Here is a 19,082-nt window from a genome sequence, read left to right as displayed (position 1 = left end):
ATTAAAGCATATGAATCACTGGTTTCTTTCAAAACTGGCCTGAAAAATCTATCAGAAGACCATCAGAGGAGGTAGATTTTAAGGTTTTCCGTTAACTGCTGTCGTTTTTCCGGAGTTGCCTTTAACTGCTGTCGTTTTTCCGGAGTTGCCGTTAACTGCTGTCGTTTTTCCGGAGTTGCCTTTAACTGCTGTCGTTTTTCCGGAGTTGCCTTTAACTGCTGTCGTTTTTCCGGAGTTGCCTTTAACTGCTGTCGTTTTTCCGGAGTTGCCTTTAACTGCTGTCGTTTTTCCGGAGTTGCCGTTAACTGCTGTCGTTTTTCCTTTTTCTCCTTTGTACATTCTTTATTTATTTGTATTTATTGTTGACATATATTAATTTGTTAACCCATTAAGACCTGAGGCCGATTTTACAAATGCCATCTAAATGAGTAATTATCTAACTTTTTTTTTAAATTCAAAATTAATCAACATTTTTCGAAAATGTTCAAAAATAGCTTGTGCTGTGAGCTTGTACAGTACATTTGCTATGTTTTTATAGCCAATGCAACAATCTATAATGACACAGATGCTATCCCGATTTTAGTGGGTAATATGTTATGTTGATGAATTGAATACATGGGATGGACCACAATGGAAGCAAGTCCCCAGGACTTTTTTGTGTTATCCTTTTAGCCTATAAATCTTTTACTGTACCTCACGTGCCGTTTTCCATTACTCATGTGAGGTTAACCATTACTTATATTGATTAGAATGTGTTGCATTTGCATTGTCACATTAATACACACACATTGGAACAGAACAGCAGACTGGGATGCTGCAGGAATCTTAGTTGACTCTCAGAGGAACCACTGACATTAGATCAAAGTGGGTGCATTGGCACTAGTTAACGATTCAAAAGAAATCCTTAGAATCTGAATGAACATCCATGATTAGCATGTCATTTAGAGGTGTGTAATTGCCAGGCATTATTATGGCACTGGATTGGGAATCAATAAGGATCCCTGGAGCCGGTGTCACCGCTGACCTTTGTCTGGGCTCAGAGACGCCCCCAGCCAATGACATTTCAGGCCTAGAGAGAGGTCGATCCCCACGGGTGACCACTCATCTGGGGGCAGTGTAAATGACACTGCTGACAGTCTGTGCTCCTCCCTAAACGATGCTCTGCTTGTTGGAACCATCACATAGTTCCATATGGAACCAAGTTAGAGCAGTGGTTCTCAAACCTTTTCATGTCAAGGACACTCATTAGCCCCCATAAGGACCCCCATAAGAGAAGATTTTTACCCCAATTTATATTGTAAAATCAATGTTGATTTAACTCTGAGCGTGTCCATTTGGTTCTATTTTTACACTCTCAGAGTTACAGACCCATAATGGTCCATGTGGTTCCTAACTATCATTTAGCTGGGGACCCCCTGGAACTCCTTCAAGGACCCCTTGAGACCCCACTTTGAGAACCACTGCCCTAAACAATGTTCTGCTTGGTGGAACCATCATATAGTTCCATCCATACGGTATAGTATGGAACCATATGATGCTGCATGAAAGTTAAGAGCCAGGTCACAAAAATAAGCAGTCGTTAATAATTCAGTTGGCATCGTTCGTTCGGCATGCAGACCAGCTCTAATGAGCTGAAACATCTGTGTGCCTGCCTGGCCTGGCCTGCAGGGCACATTGTGACCCGTCACACCCCTCCCAGCCCAGTTAGATTATGAGCTGGAGCCTCCACAGCGTTCCCTGGCACCGCCTCGTCGTCTCACCTATACGGGTGTCCGTCCGCCCTCTTTGCTTCAGAAGTGCCTGCCAGGAAGAGAAGGCCTTTAGTTGTCGTCCTCTGTAAGAACGCACACACCCAGGCGTCAAATACCATCTGCCAGCTTCCCCACGGGACATCAGCCAGGCAGGTGCATGCTGCTGGGCATGCTCTCACTCCAGCCATGCCACAACAGCACTGCCTGCTGGGAGCAGCCTCTTCTTCTGAGCAAACTGTTGATCACCATGTCTCACCACCCAGAGAGTTCTGGCATTCATCTCTGGGCACAGGCGGCGCTTAATACTGATGCACTCAAGTGTAATCTTCTTCTGAGAATGTTTCCGTTAATCCGTTTTTTATGAGGCTAAAATGAGTCATTGTTGCGTGTTGTTACCCCCAAACCCCCGCCCCCGCCTACTTCCCAGGTTTCGAAGGTTGGCTCCCCGGAGGATCAGCCCGTGTGGAACCACTGCTTTCTGTTTTTGGAACGCGACTGTGCCACCATGTTTAGCGGTACCGCTGCCTTGGTGCTGGAGTACTACCCCACGTCGACGGGTATAAACGAGGAAAACAAAGTCAAGCATGTTTTTATGTTAACTATTATGCTTAATTTACTGGTGTCATGCCCCAAAAATAACAGATCTACAAGCTCAGGCTCTAGAAGACTCAGGCTCTAGAAAATAAATTAATGTACTGTGTGTGTGTGTGTGTGTGTGTGTGTGTGTGTGTGTGTGTGTGTGTGTGTGTGTGTGTGTGTGTGTGTGTGTGTGTGTGTGTGTGTGTGTGTGTGTGTGTGTGTGTGTGTGGGGTGATGGATTCAGCTGGCTGCCACATCCTCCGCAGCACCCTGGGCTTCTCCGCTTTGCCTCTGAACCCCGAGCTCTACAGGAAGCTCATGTCTGAGACGGGGCAGCGCGGCATGAGGGTGGAGAAGCTCCCCCTGAGGGTGAGTGAGTTTTTTTACGCTCTGTTATTGTAGTATTAGCAATCTTTTTATTTGTCTTCTTCTCTTTTTTTTTACCATATCGTTGCTGTCGGGAGGAAACCGCAATGTTTTGTGTTTTTTTTTTGTGTTGATCAAAAAAATATTGAACCAATGAAATGTAGTAACGCGCTTCGGACAAAACCTCTTAACTCCATTGGACCCTCAAGCTGTCTGCTAAAGCAACTAACTCCACCACCTCTCACCCTCTCATGCAAGTAACTGACAATATATAAAGTCACAACACCAACTTTGATGAGGCAGTATATTGCTTTGTTTTCAATATATAAGGTTTTCTTCATTTCCTGAAAAATGAACATTTTGGAGTTAGGTGGTTTCTTCCCGACAGCAGAGATATATCCTTTACTGCAATGAAATCATTCTCATTCTCTCACTACTTAATAAAGATACCTAGCCTCCCTCAGCAATTAAATATAGAGTTCCCTCGGAATATTGGTAATAACAGTGGTGTGCTGATATAACTCTGAGTTGTATTAACACTGATGAATTTCCTGTGCATAATATGAGTGTATTAATGTCTGCCCTCTGAATTCCAGGGCTCCTCCCTCCAGACAACCTCAGACACTAATCCAGCTGTCAGTGTAGCTCTGCGTCTCATTTGTTCAGAGGTGAGAGGTCAAATACTCCCATCGCATATATCAAACTGGCATATTGTGTACTTTATGGGCGTGAAATCAGTAATCAACTACAATGTAAACAATGTCAAATATGTCTCCGCTATTCACATTTGACTAATTACTAATAATATCTATTAACTGCCAAGATGTCCCAGGCTTCGTACACACCTTTCGGACACACAGATCTGTCCGACCGACCACTGATTACATTTTTATGATTTGATGCCTCCATGTCCCACAATGCTTTGTGCGATTTGGGCGGTGCTACGACACGCGGAAATAGATGCACATATGTTCAGTGTATAGTTACTAGTTTTCTTGACTGCAGCAGCAGCTAGCAGTAGTTTGTCGAGGCCGTTTTTCACACTCAAAGTTCACTTAGAAGGTCCGGACCAAGGACCAAATATTTGCATTTTGATTTTGGTCCGTTTGGTGTTCACACTGGACTTTGTAAAGCGTACCAAATATGTAAACAAATGACACGTGGACATGTTAAGCGAACCAAATAGTGAAAAAAAGAAAAGAGGTCATTTTGCTACGGAGGGAAAAATAACATGAGGGGGTGCGGGAAATCACTGTACAATTTTTGGGCGCAAACTTCAGTCACACAGAGAGAAGAGAACAGCAACATGAATCATGATTGCAGCAACAACTTGAAATTGCATGAATTCTTAATAAGTATTTTATTAGCCAAATAAGACAACAGATGAACAGAGGAGCAGGTGTTTGAACAATAATGTGCTTGCTGCTGGTGCATACAATTCACCGGAGACGTATAGCCTACAACAAAATATCCCCGAATCCCGATAAAAAGGACTTTTCTTCCATGTGTGCACCTTAACCTGATTCGATATAGGCCTATGTTATTTCTGCGCATCAAATCGACGGGCATTTCCATGTCATCTTATGGTTTAAACTTGAAGCCGTGCTGGTCAGTTAAGCTTCAAGTCAGCTCCGCTGCAGTTGAGTTGACCTATATCACGTCTTTTGCTATAGTGATGTAATCAATTAATCATTTAGGACCACCTGTGTAGCTTATTTAACATTTGCTCCATTGGCTCTTTATGCGTGCGGCCTTGCGCTAGAGCTAGACAGTGCTGTCTAGTGCTGTCAAGAACGGAAGTTCTCTCCTATTAGTTGGCGGTTAAAAACCACCCTTCTGTCCGATCTGAAGTCCCACCCTGTTCGTTGGCTGTTTTGACAACAAGGTGTCCGATGTGTTTGTTGTGCCCTCCGCCCCCACATTGGACAGGTTTGTCCGATCAAACGACGTGACTCCCATTGAAAATGAATTGGAGCAGCAATCAAATAGCAATCAGGCATCGCACACGGACCAAACATTTGTTCTTTAGGTGTGTACGCAGCCCCAGCAAGCCAAATTACGTCATGATGACGTTATGATGACGTCCTCCGGTGACGTGTAGGACGTTCAGAACTAGGCCAGATCACAGCCCATTATGGGGATGATCTTTACGTCATTTCCAGGACGTCTTCACCAGTTGAAATAATATAGCTTATTCTGGGCCAGATCTGACTAGTTATGATATGACTTAAGTTGATCTGGCCTCGATCGGACTCTCTCTAGGGACGTCCGTCTTAGTGGGCAGAATTTATGTTAGTTGAAATCAGGTGATATTCTGGGCCAGATTTGACTAGACTTGGTTTGACTTGATCTGGCCCCAATCGAGACGTCACTAATTCGTTCTGGTCCAGACCGTGCTTGCTGGGGTAAATCTGCTTACAATGAGGTTGGATACATTACAAAATCATTACACATGAGTAAATTTAGTTTCCTGTCTACTAAATTCATTTTATGTATATGATCAATTAGTTTGATGCCTGTCAGCTTCTTCAGGCATAAGAGGAAATGCAAGAAATCAATATATCTTGTTCAAGGTGATATCAGTCCCTGTGTTTGTACAGTATGCAACCTTAAGAACCATGAACCCTCTAAGAAGTGGTTCCCAAACGTTTTAGCTCGTGACCCAAAACAGAAATTAGACGTTTACCCGGGAGTCCGGGACCTAAACTAGTGAAACTGGACGATCTACAAGCTCACAGCGCGGTGCGAAGCGAAGCGCCACGCTGTGAGCTTGTAGATCGGCTATTTTCACTACTTCTTAAACGTTTGAATTTCTTAGATTTGTATTTTATTTCTTCCTGAAATTATTGAAGAAAACAAATCATTGAATTTTGTTTTCAATTCATGAAAATTGCTGCTTTTTACGGGATGTTTTTGTAAATGTTTTACAAATGTGTAAAAAATGTTACAAAATGTTTTCAAATAATAATAATAAAACAAAATGTAGGAAACAAAGAAATAAAACCCATAAAAATGTGTCTGCGACCCACAAATGGGTCCCGACCCACTGTTTGGGAACCAGTGCTCTAAATTCAGCTGAGGTTGAAACTCTCTCATTCATTGCAAAATAGGATTTGACTGGAAAAGCAGATTTGCTTTTTCCAGAGAGTCAGCCTTAACATACGTATAACCCAACTCTGTAAAGCACCCTTATGTTATTACAGAGGGTCACTGTGTACACAAATCCCTTTTTTCCCTCTCAGACATATTTCACATGCTATTATAGAGCAGGGGTAGGCAACCTTTTCAGGCACTAAGATCTGCTTAGCCATTGTCCAAGGCTGGGTGCGATGTACCATCACCACACAGTGAAAACCACCACCACTTTTATATCTTATTATAGGCTGCTAATTAGAATAATCCAAAGAGCCCGCTGGCCTATAGCGGTCCAGGACATATAGGCTCTGGCTTGACAGTGTGTCGCATGTTCGAGTCCCGTTCATGACGACCTTTGTTGCATGTCTCTCCCGTCTCTCTCCCTCCCTCTTTCCTGTCTATCTTCACTTGTGTCTATCAATAAAGGCAGAAAAGCCTAAAACAAATATAGAATAATACAAACAAGTATAACTACAAGTCAATGATTTAATGTGTTTTTTCATGTCATATGAAAGCAGGGAATTATAGCTTAAAATGGACATATTGATTGTACAGTTTGACCCACCAGTTTTGGAGATGCATAGAGTAATGTCTTGCAGAAAACAGCGAGTTGAGAAAACAGCCTTGAAAGGTTCACTTCAGCGGGCTCTAACATTACACCTAGGCCCTAGCTACATGTTTAAGCATTTATTTCATATTTACATGTCTATTTCAGCTCTGACACTTATTTCAGACATGCTCTAGTATGTGAATAGTCTGCCTGTGCTATTAACTCTTTGAGAGTTTCAAGTCAAATCAATGTAGTTGCTAGACTTCTCTATGGGAGAATTGCGTTTTGGAATGATTTATTGAAAATTCTCTGTTGTGACTGTGCGACAACGAAAGACCTGAGTTTATAAAATGTTTAGTTTTTGTGTTGGAACCCATTTAAAATAGCCTGCATTTACACTGGGTAGTGTTTCTAGGACAACAAAAAAAGTTATGGGCGGTTGAAGTTTTATTTTCCAAATAACTTTTTTTCTGCTGGGCGTACACACACCCATGCCATATCTCATTTTAAAGGGTGAGTTGTCTAGTTAAAAAAAAAAAAAGGTTTCTCAGATGTACCACTGTAGATATTTTGCCATCTATAAATAGCATGGTCAGTCATGACCAATCTGACCAATCCAGTCTAAAACTGCCTATAACTCTGAATTGGAACATGATAGAAACTCATTTTTTTTGGGATACAATTAGACATTCTAACGCACATTTTGATATATACCATGTTTACAAGCCTGGCGACGCAATGGTGCTGGATATAGCCTGGGCAGCTAGCTACATAGATTCTAAATAAAGGTCAGGAATATAAACAGCGCTCTGGAGCATATTAATCTAAACATATTAATAAAAAACGAGAAACGCGACCATGGTCGTCGTTGGCATCGCTCAGAATTTAATTACATGACGATGATTGGCGTGTTTGCTCTTCTAAGGGTTAACTAATTAAAAAAATTAAAAAATTAAAAGTTTTTCTCTGGTGAAAAGCAGGAGTTTGCGTGATGGCAGGCTCTCAGTCAAATCTGGTCACATATATCAAACAATGACCTAAAATAATTTAATTCAAGTTTAATGTATGTACACTTTACTTTCCGTTCCACGGCACATACTGTAAATACCTCAGTTCTTTGTCTAAATTCATTGTCAGCTGGGAAAGCATTGTGAAATGATATATATGTTGTTTATCAGAAAAAGTCCAATTTCCCTTGCTTCACCATCACTGTGCAGCTTATGCTAATGAGACAAATGCATGCTTAAAATAGTGATGACGGCACTTTTTCCAATGTAATGTACATACACATTACTATGCACATATGCATATACACGGCTGGACTAGTCTGGTGTGTATTTCCAAGTTCCCTTTCGTAGCCATCGCTATACAGGTGTTGCTGAAGTAATGAGACTGAGAGAATTGACATGGTTTTGTAATTTAATTTGTCACACAGTGTCTCTTCCTGAGCTCATTGCTTTTTGAGTGGTGCTAACCACTCCTATAAGTGTGTGTCCCTATGTCCCTGTGTACGTGTCCGTTCAAGCATGGAAATAGCGTTTGTTGACCGTCACTGTTGCACAGCTTAACACACACACACACACACACACACACACACACACACACACACACACACACACACACACACACACACACACACACACACACACACACACACACACACACACAGAGGCCAGGGAGAAGAGTGTACAGTACAGTACAGTACAGTACAGTACGGTACAGTACAGTACAGTACAGTACAGTACAGTACAGTACAGTACAGTACAGTACAGTACAGTACAGTACAGTACAGTACCACTCAGTTTAGACAGGACTGATTTTTCATCTCATCTCTGAGTTTTGTCTGGATTTCCAAATTGCTCTGCGATCGCCCCCCCAAAATCTTAAAAGACATGGATGGCCACCCCTAGACTGGCTAATAAGCTAGACTCAAATCACACTGTCGTGTGGTCGGCAGGCAATTTTTGAGTGGTGTAAACCACTCCTACAACTGGCTTTGTTAGTTTACGTGTCTGTCTGTTTGTCTGTCTGTTCGTACCAAAAAATGAGCATGGTTGCTATGGTCACCCAGTTCACACGGGTGTGATTTCATTACGTCAGACATTACGTCAGACCACAGCTGATCAGTCTATATAAGACCTTACACCACTCAGTTCACACGGGTGTGATTTTTTTTGGCAACGGCTGATTCGCGTCTGGCTTTAGCCAGGCTAGTCCACCCCTGCCATAGAGCCACCTAGCTAGCTACAAGGATACAGCACAGCACTACCGCTTGCCTCAGATACTAAAAGAAAATATGTGCAGGCGCCACTTGCCTGGAGAGGGTACTAAACTTACTTTATTGCTGTTTAATAATTGCCATACAACATTATTATCTTAATGCAGCCTCCTTTATGGGCTCTGAGAGTGAGAGTGCCATTTACTAGCTCTTTGGAGCAGAGCAGGCCATTGGATCTCCCTCTATCTGTGTGCCTGGTTACCCTCACTCCTGCTGTCTGGCTTCTTTACGAGCTAGTGATTCATTGTCAGGCAGTGGTTGTATGATATTAATAGATATTTGTGCTGCCTGCATGCCACTATGGCTCTCCTGTGTGCCGCGAATATATTCTGGACCCCCCAGACGACCCTTTTCGAAGAAAAGAAAACAATCGCCGGGGTCATAATTCCGGTATACACATGACAGTGTATTGACAACAAAATGCCCAGGGGTTTATTCAGTAGTTTGTCTTCTCTTTTACATGATTAAAATAAGGATAAATCTAGAATGTCATCAAACTTTAGCCTGTTGCTCAAGGTCATGCTGCACAATCACATTTTTGTAGTGTACTGCGCTGCATATATACTATAGCCGTATACAGCTAGAGGTCACACATGTAATGGCAAGATTCTCTAATTAGCACTAACATCAAAGGGTGCCCCCTCCATGATTTTTTTTGGTCTAATTTGCATAGAAATAATGGGGCACATGAGAGTGTAAAGCCCAGCGTCTGTCATCCCCTGGAGAGAGAGGAGAGGTGTGACTGAACAGCAGTGATAATTGTCAGTGAGCTGTGATTCTCTGGCTTGAGCGTCTGACTGAACGTGGGCGTGTAGTGAACAAAGAGATGGCGAGGACGACCAAACAAGTGTTATTGACTTTTTCATTGGAAGTATATCGAAAAAAACATCTGCTCTAGACCGTGTAGGAATACATGCCATGAAAGTATTTGTTTGTAGTGCTAAACCAAAGTCCTATACTGCAGCAGCTCCAACGTTTAGCGTGGAACCATCACACCTGGTTTGATTCTCAAATGGAGATTCAGACTACAGTCTCAAGCCTGATTTGTGCGTGTCATGCACCTAAAAAAAAGCACGCTTGTATATTGAATATTTTCGGTGTATGACACTGCACGCAACCAAGTACAAATCAGGGTTCAATGTTGTACTTTATTGTTACATCTTGTGTACAGGTACATAAGAGTAAAACTTATTTTGGTTTAGCTTCCTTCAGACAATGCAGCAACGTAGATAATAACAGAATAATGTTTTAAAAAACGTAAAAAGATTTAAAGAAAAAAGAAATGTTAGTGTATCCAAAGAGATCCGGTTCCAGAGGGAAAATTATCAATAGATCATGCTCAATTTTGTTTTTTTAATAATGGTATCTATACATGACACTGTATTGAATCAGCCTATATTAGTATTTAAGAATGAATCCTTGACATACTCATACGACATACGATATGTCCATTTTTCCTCTGACATTCCAGTTTTGGTCTATATACTATATTCTACTGTGGTGAGAATTGATGCAATCGTGTATTTTACATGGATGTAATAATTACATATGATGAATGGCACAGTTGTTGAGAACAGATTGAGATCAAATGCCAGGTGATTTATCTCAGTGTATTAACGCAAAAGAGCTTCGACAGAGGACAGCAGCGGAATCGTAAAGAGAGGGTTGAATAATAGCTTGGAATTGGAGATTGGGATGGATGGATGGGTGGTGGAGGGGCGGCGGGTGTTGAGGGAACAGTGATACATTATTCACGGAGGGGCGTCGAGGGTGGGGGGGGGGGGGGGGGGGGGGTAGTGCTTAAGTGCCAAATTAATTTGTTTTTTTTCTCCCTTTCCAGTTGGACGGCAGAATAAATGGGCGCCACCAGCAGTCATGCAGTAAAGTGCATTCATTTAGAGAAGTGTTATTGCTGCTTGCGCTGGAGCAATATGGTTTTAGAGACGCAAGCTATAGCAGACCAGCCTGGTGGGTGGAAGACGCGGTGTAATTATCTGTGGTTCATATGATGATAGTGATTGCTAAAGGTACCATGGGGGCCCCCAGAGCACAGCAGGTGTGTCTGTCTGTCCGTGCATGTGGGTGGGTGGGTGGGTTGGTAGATAATTGTTGTGAATGCATGTACCACGACTGTAGTGTTCGTCGACTAATACTATGACAAAAAAAATTTCGTCGACTGTACAGTATACCCTTTTCACTGGTGAAAACGGAATAAAAATAACTAAATATATTGACTATTTCATCAACAAATAAAACTAGACAAAAATGTTAAGGAGGGACTAGTGGACAAGAGAAGTCCTTTTATGTTTGGTTGCACTCTGAAAATAGCAGATCTACAAGTTCACAACAAGCCGCATTGCGACGCGTTGTGAGCTTGTAGATCAGCTATTTGCAAGTGTTAGTGTTGCATTATGACACCATCAAGGCCTGCCAAAACACATTTTAGTCGACAAAATCAACTGTAGATTTAGTGTAGAAAAGTGTAGATTTAGTTACTTATATTGTGACATTTAGTCGACTAAAACTAGACTAACACTAAAGTACTTCAGATGACTAAAATGTGACTAAAACTAAACAACATTAGACATTAGCACATTACCATTGTGTCTTCAAATCAAAAGCATTTAATTAAAAGGGAATGACTTGGGATTGATCTATTGCGCCCGTTTTTAATTTGGTCATCTCCCAAGGGGATCATATCACTCTTAATCTTATCCATGACACCGTTAGCGTCGCATCTAGTGAGCATTTACTACATTGTTTCTGTCAATAAACCAATTAGAACAGTGGTTTTCAACCCTTTTCATATCAGGACGGACCACCATTTGATGAGATTTAGGCCTCAATTCCATGCTGTTGGCAAACGTTGATCAAAATAACAATTCTTCTACATTATCTTAATTGTGTAAACTTCTTGTAAATTAAGTAATGCAGATGTCTAACAAGTAACAATTAACTCATGACAGTGAAATGAAATTAGTTAATTTTACGCTCTCAAGAGTAAAAAATCTATAAGGGTCCATTTGGTTATCAAATCATCAAGGGCCACTGGTTGAAAACCACTGCATTAGAAGACTGAAACTGCATATAGCAGCAGATAAATGGTAAATGTTAAATGGTGCATTTATATAGCGCCTTTATCCAAGGTGCTTTACATAGATTTTGCATTACATTCACCCATTCACATGCACATTCATACACCGATGGCAATGGAAACCATGCAAGGCACCAACCAGCACATCAGGAGCAATTAGGGGTTCAGAGTCTTGCTCAAGGACACTTCGACACTAACTCTGGGTGAGCCCGGGTTCGAACTGGCAACCTTGCAGTTACCATCCAGCCACTCTACCCCTGAGCCACCGCCGCTTTGTGTTCAATGTTGCTGTATGGGTTGATATCAGCCTCTGGATACCTATACGCAAATATAAGATTCGTCTCATCATATTCATATGTTACTATTATGTTCACAGTCCCATACCCCTTACAGTATTGGAAATACATTCGCATTTAAAATGAGTGTTGACAGATACGACACAGCATTTAGTAAGGGGTGATTCATACTTAGTTGCGTGACATGGTGTTCAACCAAGTATAACTCGGACTTGAAGCGTACCAAGCAGGTGGTGTTAAGCATGTCTGTTTTTTTTCACTTGCAACTAAGCAATTCAGCGACAAATGCTGAAACGCAGACATCTGTTGTGTTTCAAAGGAGCGTCAGAACGCCACATGAATACTAATAAATCGCAGGACCACTTTATCTGTCTGACATTCAAAGGAGGTAAAGGCTCTGTTTATTCTCTGTGATGCATTGCAGAGGAAACTTTTGAAAGATTCCAGGCCCTTTTCCAGTGATGCGAGTCGGTTGGTGGATATATGGCAGATGTTTTCCAAGAGATATTATAGTCAGATGCTCAGGCATAGCATAGCGGCTGTACTCTGCTATAGTGCCTGTTAGAGTCTAACAGTTAGACAGTCCAAGCATGTTTCTTTCCTCCTGCAACTGACTTCTTGCATCAACTGAACAGATTCAACAGAATATTTATGTATTTTATGCTGCATTTTTGCAAACACTTACTGGTGATCAGAGAAATGTAGCAAAGCATGGAGTTTCGGGCCGTGAGCTATGCAGTGTAGCATACATACAGAGTGAGTACACAAACAAAACGGGGAGCTCTGCTTTCTGCATATAGTCAGTTAATCCCTGCTGTGCACGTGTTAATCAATGCAGTGAAAATCCAAACAAAGGCGGGATATTTGATGTTGCCCGGCTGCTGCATTCTGCCAAGAGTCAAGATGAAGGCATGTTGTTGCTTTGTGTGCTGTGTGGTGTGGTGAAGTGCTGTTCGGGATGCACACTTGCTTGGCTGACTAATGAGGTGGATTCAGTAAGGGCACAGGGCGCGCTGTATGTCTTTGTTAGACAGGTCTGCACTGCGGCCCCCATCTCTGCAGCCTGCAGTCCCAGGGGAGGCCTCAGACTTGCTAATTGAATCAAGTACACATGGTGCCTCCCCATTCCTCCCTCCCTCCACAGTGTAAGGCCCCTCCCTGTATGCGGGGAGTGGTGAAGTAGTAGGGAGGAGAGCTCGTGCTTTGATGCTATTGTTGTTCTCGTCAGCACTATGGACAGCGCCGGGGGGGGCTTCACTCACTGCAACTAGTTGGATGGAGATGGAGGGGCGCACATAGGGGTGGGCGATATGGAATAATATAATATCACGATATCTTTTCAAGCAGTATCACGATACATGATAATATTTCATGCGTTGCTTAACAGTACAACCTATGATATATACGATATCTCTGAAAAGGCATAATCGTGGAGACATTTTAACATGATTTATCACCATATCGCCCACCCCTAGTTGCACAGAACCGTGCGTCTCCCTTAAAGAGTAAACCGTTCTGTTGTGTTTTTTTAACATGACTTTGATTTCATGCGAGGTAACGCACCCCCCATCCCCATGGTATTGTTTTTGTATGTCAGTGGGTGGCCCAGCGGTGCAGAACAAACCGAGTATAGCTGTTATAGACTCTGTGACTGTGCATAGTTTAGCGTTGTTGCGCCGTCCCTCTCATTACCCCCGTGACTACCTCTCTGCGGCCACAGGCACGCGCACAGCACACAGCGTGCTCTTAGTGCACGCATGCGGCAGTCCTGCGCCCCTTATTTCTCCGAGATAGTATAGCAGGGGTGTGCTCGATACAGAGCTCTGCTTATTAGATTGCCTCCAGATGCCAGTTTAATGAAGGCTCTGCCTGTGAGCGAACATCCGTACTGTATGTATCCCAGGATGCAGAGCAGCAGAGTGGGTCCCAGAGACCATCACATAGAGAGACGCCGGGTCGTCCTGTCCCTGTACAGTGGTTATTCATGTGAACACATCTCTTCTGCTCCAATTGAACTCTTAAACTTTGATCTGGTTCCCTTGTTCTAAAGAAAATCCGCCGTTGCCCGATAAGCATGAACCGTACTGCCGTCAAACTAACTAATTAGTGTTGTGGGGCGGCGGCGGTGGGCCGTAAGGTTCCCAGTTCGAACCCGGGCTCCCCCAGAGTTAGTGTCGAAGTGTCCTTGAGCAAGACACTGAACCCCTAATTGCTCCCGATGTGCTGGTTGCATGGTTTCCTCCGCCATCGGTGTGTGAATGTGTGTGTGAATGGGTGAATGTAATGCAAAATCTACAGTATGTAAAGCGCCTTGGATAAAGGTACTATATAAATGCACCAATTACCATTTACCATTTGTTCTTTTATTTATTTTCAATATATAAAACCATCATGAACGTCATGGCATATATAATGAAGCTATAAATTAAGTGTTTTGACCAGCAGCCACTCAGCCATGCTGAGATAGTCGCTCACCCTGCGTGTAACCCAATCAGCAACTCGTCCCCGGAAAGCAATGTTGCAATAAACTTATGTCAGATATGCCTAAGAGGCTAGAAATGTAATTGTGGCAGAACAGCTGGATTAGTTCAGCCGGTTCTTCCGCTCTTAATATTGTTAGTTTCGGATTCGGAGGAGTCTGGAAAATGTTTTTCAGCACACGGCTCCCATTTTGATGATGTGGAGGGTTGACATCAACTGATCCTCGGACAGGAGGTGTGTGTCTGTGTGTGATTACACAGTCAAACCCTTAGTGTTTATTTAACTCAATCAATACAAATATCACCAAATGGATCGTTACATTTGCACTCTCTCTTGAGTTACAAATGGATAACACTGATGATTTTACTGAGCAGAGTCCACACTGTATCTCAAGCCTTTATAGTTAAGGGGGGGGGGGGGGTCAATTAAAGCCAGCCTGCACCTGCACTAAAAGGCTTTCATTTCAAGGTTATCAAGATGACATGAAAGTCAACCCAGGACCGCTAAGACCATATCTGTATTATCACCCCTCTATGATGCCAATCGCATTACTGTCCAGTGGTATTAATGTATTGTTGCTGTTCCAGCATCCAGACCCATCGTCGTCGTTGGCCGCGGTGGACACCAGCCAGTTGCCTTCTCTTGACCCCGAGAGCCTGGAGGAGAGAGAGGACACGCCCGCCGAGACTGACCCACTGCTACGCCTTCAGACGGGGGAGGAGGAGGAGGAGGAAGAGGCCCCCATAGCCCCTCCTCCCATTAGTAACCACCACCACACCCAGAATCGTCGCTCTGTGACTGTGAGTCTGACCTCTTTGAAATTGATTGAGATCTGTACACAGGAATTATCCTCGGCACAGAGAGTGTACAAATTTAACTGAATTTGGTTTTGTTTGTACACTCACTCTCAAAGTTACAATCTTTTTTTAATGCTTAAAAAAAGAGAGACTGTATCTGTAAATATAGAAAAGGAGTAAAAAAAAAAGAGAAAAAGCCAGTTGCTGTAAAATAAATATATCTGTTATTTTTGGTATAATCCTCATCACCACCATAATTGTCTATTTGTGACATTATGTCCCAGTACTTTTTACCCTGGAATTAAATATGTATGTATAAAAACCGTTCCGCTACTATATTGCTGCTTTCAGAAGCCCTTTGATTGAGACTGATCAATACCGACACATTTCAAATTCATCAGGCCTGCTTATAAGGTATTGATTTTGTGCAATGGGCTGCTCTATAAAGTATCTGATTTCTATCTCTCTCTCTCTCTCTCTCTCTCTCTCTCTCTCTCTCTCTCTCAGTTGCATTCAGAACTGAGGCTTCGTAGCCTCAGATTGATCTTTTGCAAATGGTTATTATTTCCACCAGGCTTTTTGGGTAGAGTTGAAAGATTGAGATGTAAATACAATAAAGAACAAAAAAAATAGGAACATTGATACGTCGCTATAATTTCCCTCTCTGGCCTTGCTTTGTCCCATTGCATACAAATGATGCACTGAAATTACATTGACCTGACCGCACACTCAGCAAGGATTCAGCTTGGATGGAACCAACCATTTGCTGGTTCTTGATTGTGAAACTATCTGTCTGTTCCACTTAATCCCTACATTACATAATCTTCTACTATAATGACATTGCCAAAATAGCGACACCAGATTGAACGTGGTTAATAATGCTTTTAACCCATTCTTGGCGGGAACCCCTTTTGGTGTTAGCATTATGTTATGCTTTAGCTATTGAAAAATAGCAGATCTACAATCTCATACGAGCTTGTAGGTCTGCGATTTTTGAAAAATCGAAGAACCACTGACATGGAAACATAGCTTTTTCAGAAAACTGTCAGGATGTAGAAGACATTTTTAGAATCTGATCTCAGGTCAAAATGGGTTAATTCCAGTTCCAGAAAGGATTATTAGCGTTGCAATTATGTCAATGTTAACGGAAAAGCGTACTGTAGCCTATGCATTATTTTTTTTATTGGCAGTGTGTTGTCGCAAGCTACTCCCTGCAGGCTCGGCCCAGGGGTTCACGGGGAGGATAATATATGCAGTGCTGCTCCAGCAGAGCTGCTATGTACAGTAATTTCCGAGACCCCACCACCCCCCCCCCCCTCCCCCTGCTGCCGCCGGGCACTGTTGTGGTTTGAGAGTATTGCAGGCCGAGGGAGGGGGAAGCGGAGGAGTGGAAACAGGTCTTGAATAGTAATAATGATACTAGCAGCACTTTCCATCACATTGCAGCTGTGCAGTTTAGAAACGGCAGCCACGGAGCATCCCATTATGGGAGCTGTCTGTCTCAGAGAGGAACACAGGGGCCTGGGATGGTCACTCGCATGGCGTGGAATGGAATGGTGCCACAGTGACATCTAGTGGCATCTGTGTTGTCAGCGTGAGATGTGCCGTGTGTTCTATTCGCATGCGGTTCTGGCAATTTTAATTGTTGGAAAACGGCACTGGTTTTCATGGTTAATGACATTATCATACAGTATAATAGGAGTCGTCCACCCTAATGTTGGTACAATTGCCAAAGAACAAAGGGGAAATGGGATGAATACTATGTATTATATTACTGTATATGTCTGTGGAGTGAAATGTTATGACTCCTCTGATATGGACTCTTACCTTGACAGGCTGGCTTCCTCTCTCCTTATCAGCCATGTTGTTTTGATCTAAACACAAAGGAAACAAATGGGACTTTTTAGTACAGAAATAGGCCCTTTTCAGTATTTCCACTTGTCTCCTTGTTATTATACAAGAATGCACAGACGCAGACAATTTCTTTCCTTCCTTATTTGTAAGTAGTAAGAGAAAGAAACTCAGGGCAGAGAAGTGGAAGTTCTCCAACCAAAATTTAAGTGGGGACATTTCCAATTATGCGGCCGACAAACTATATCCGGTCAGCTACCAGCCCCAGACAATTTAATTTCAAGGCTAATAGGCATTTGAAGCCCAAACAATATACTGTAATTTAGTCTTTGTTTGGATAGCAAATACAGGCGAAGCCAATATATGGCGAGCTGGCCTTGAGAGACAAAAGCGGAGAGTAGAGGCATACGTGGGTGGTTCATGAATGTGGGTGGCTCGGTCTGACTCTAAAGACGAGAGCTGAGAGAGAGACGTGGAGACCTTGACCCTCCCAGGGTTATCAACAGCCAAGGCTGTGAATGAGGAGGGTCGGGGGGGTGGTGGTGTTATATGGCAGGGCTCCAGGCACACGGTTATTATTCCCACTTGGACTTCAAGGTACACACTGGAAGGGCTTCGGCCTGAAACGTTACCACTTTCAAGTAAATAATATATGTCTGGGAGCCTAAATTGGTGCGCAGACATTTGTATTCTTTATCTATCTACTTATCTATCTACCCTGTTTGTTCCGGCACCCAGCCTACTAAGGTTTTTAGATGTGCGTGTCTTTTGGCTGATTTTCAGCCTCCTTTGCCACACACTGGAAGTCTGCCATTTCTTCAGATTAAAAATATTTTCATTCATGTTTCAGCATTTCGTTTTTTTAGGACGTAGAAGAATTCACAATTCCCTCCAAGGGTTCCACTGCATGGGAGTTTCACTGTTAAAAGCCCTGAGTGCATTCAGTGCAACGCTCTACCTTTTAAAATAAACAGTAGAGTCATTAAGACGGCTCTTATCAGGCTTATTTACTGGCAATTCCGCTGTTGTGTTTACGGTCTCCTCCTGCGGCTCTCAGATAAGGCCGAAGTGGGGAGGCAGGCAGGCAGGGAGCTATACTCGGTGCACAGGTCGGCTGCCGCTGTTTGAAGTGCCAGGCGGCGGGGAACTGTGTATCTGCACTGTGCAGCTTGTTGCGGAATGCGTGTCGAATAGAGCTATTCTCACATTCCCCCCCACCCTCTCCCCGTCATGCAGCTTCACATGCAACACGGTGCTGCTCAGCTCCAACATACAGATGTAATGCTCTTACAGATGAAGCTGTCCCAGCTCTGCCGGGCCATTGTCTGGCTGTCTTGTAACAGCTCAGCGCCCAGCTAATGGCCTATCATCCGTCTACGGAGGGGCCGTGTCTATCAAGAGACCCCAATGAATAGCCCGGCGCGGTCATGTGAGATGCGAACAATGTCCCCGTACAAAAGCAGGGTTGAAGGGTTAACTACTTCATTCCTCAGTCGTATCTGATGTTAGGACATGTAAATGTTGCACGGGGAGTGCACCATATCCCATCACTCCCCCCCCCCCACTTCCCTCCCCCCCCCCCCCTTCCCTCCCCCCCCCCCTGCCTGTCCTGTTTTTGGTCGATGTGCAGCTAATGTAAGTCTTTAACCCTCCAATGGACCCTCGTCTAATGCTGTTAATTCTACTCTGCACGTGATTAATGGTCGTCTTCAAGGTTGCATAGAATACAATGCAATGCAATACAAGCAGCCTTCTCCTCTGGACGGAATGCACACACACACACACACACACACACACACACACACACACACACACACACACACACACACACACACACACACACACACACACACACACACACACACACACACACACACACAGCGCGCAATTTATCTGGTCATCCT

The 19,082-nt window shown here is 43.2% G+C and overlaps 1 protein-coding gene across 1 annotated transcript in view; it reads left to right on the top strand.

Moving 5' to 3' along the window:
- Nucleotides 1-2,564: 2,564 nt before the first annotated feature.
- The window catches only part of ccdc33 (coiled-coil domain containing 33), a gene marked incomplete at both ends in the record, with an annotated part of 42,475 nt that continues 25,957 nt past the window's right edge, over nucleotides 2,565-19,082 (top strand). Inside the window, 3 exons of the mRNA XM_079502336.1 lie at nucleotides 2,565-2,699; nucleotides 3,293-3,364; nucleotides 15,118-15,330. Of these exons, the coding sequence (XP_079358462.1) occupies nucleotides 2,565-2,699; nucleotides 3,293-3,364; nucleotides 15,118-15,330 (420 nt within the window). The remainder of the gene's footprint in view (nucleotides 2,700-3,292; nucleotides 3,365-15,117; nucleotides 15,331-19,082) is intronic.

Source organism: Electrona antarctica (assembly GCF_951216825.1).
Source record: "Electrona antarctica genome assembly, chromosome: 5".
In the NCBI taxonomy this organism is placed as follows: Eukaryota; Metazoa; Chordata; class Actinopteri; order Myctophiformes; family Myctophidae; genus Electrona; species Electrona antarctica.
The sequence above is the reverse complement of the archived record's forward strand: the minus strand, read 5'-3'. Positions and strand labels throughout refer to the sequence as shown.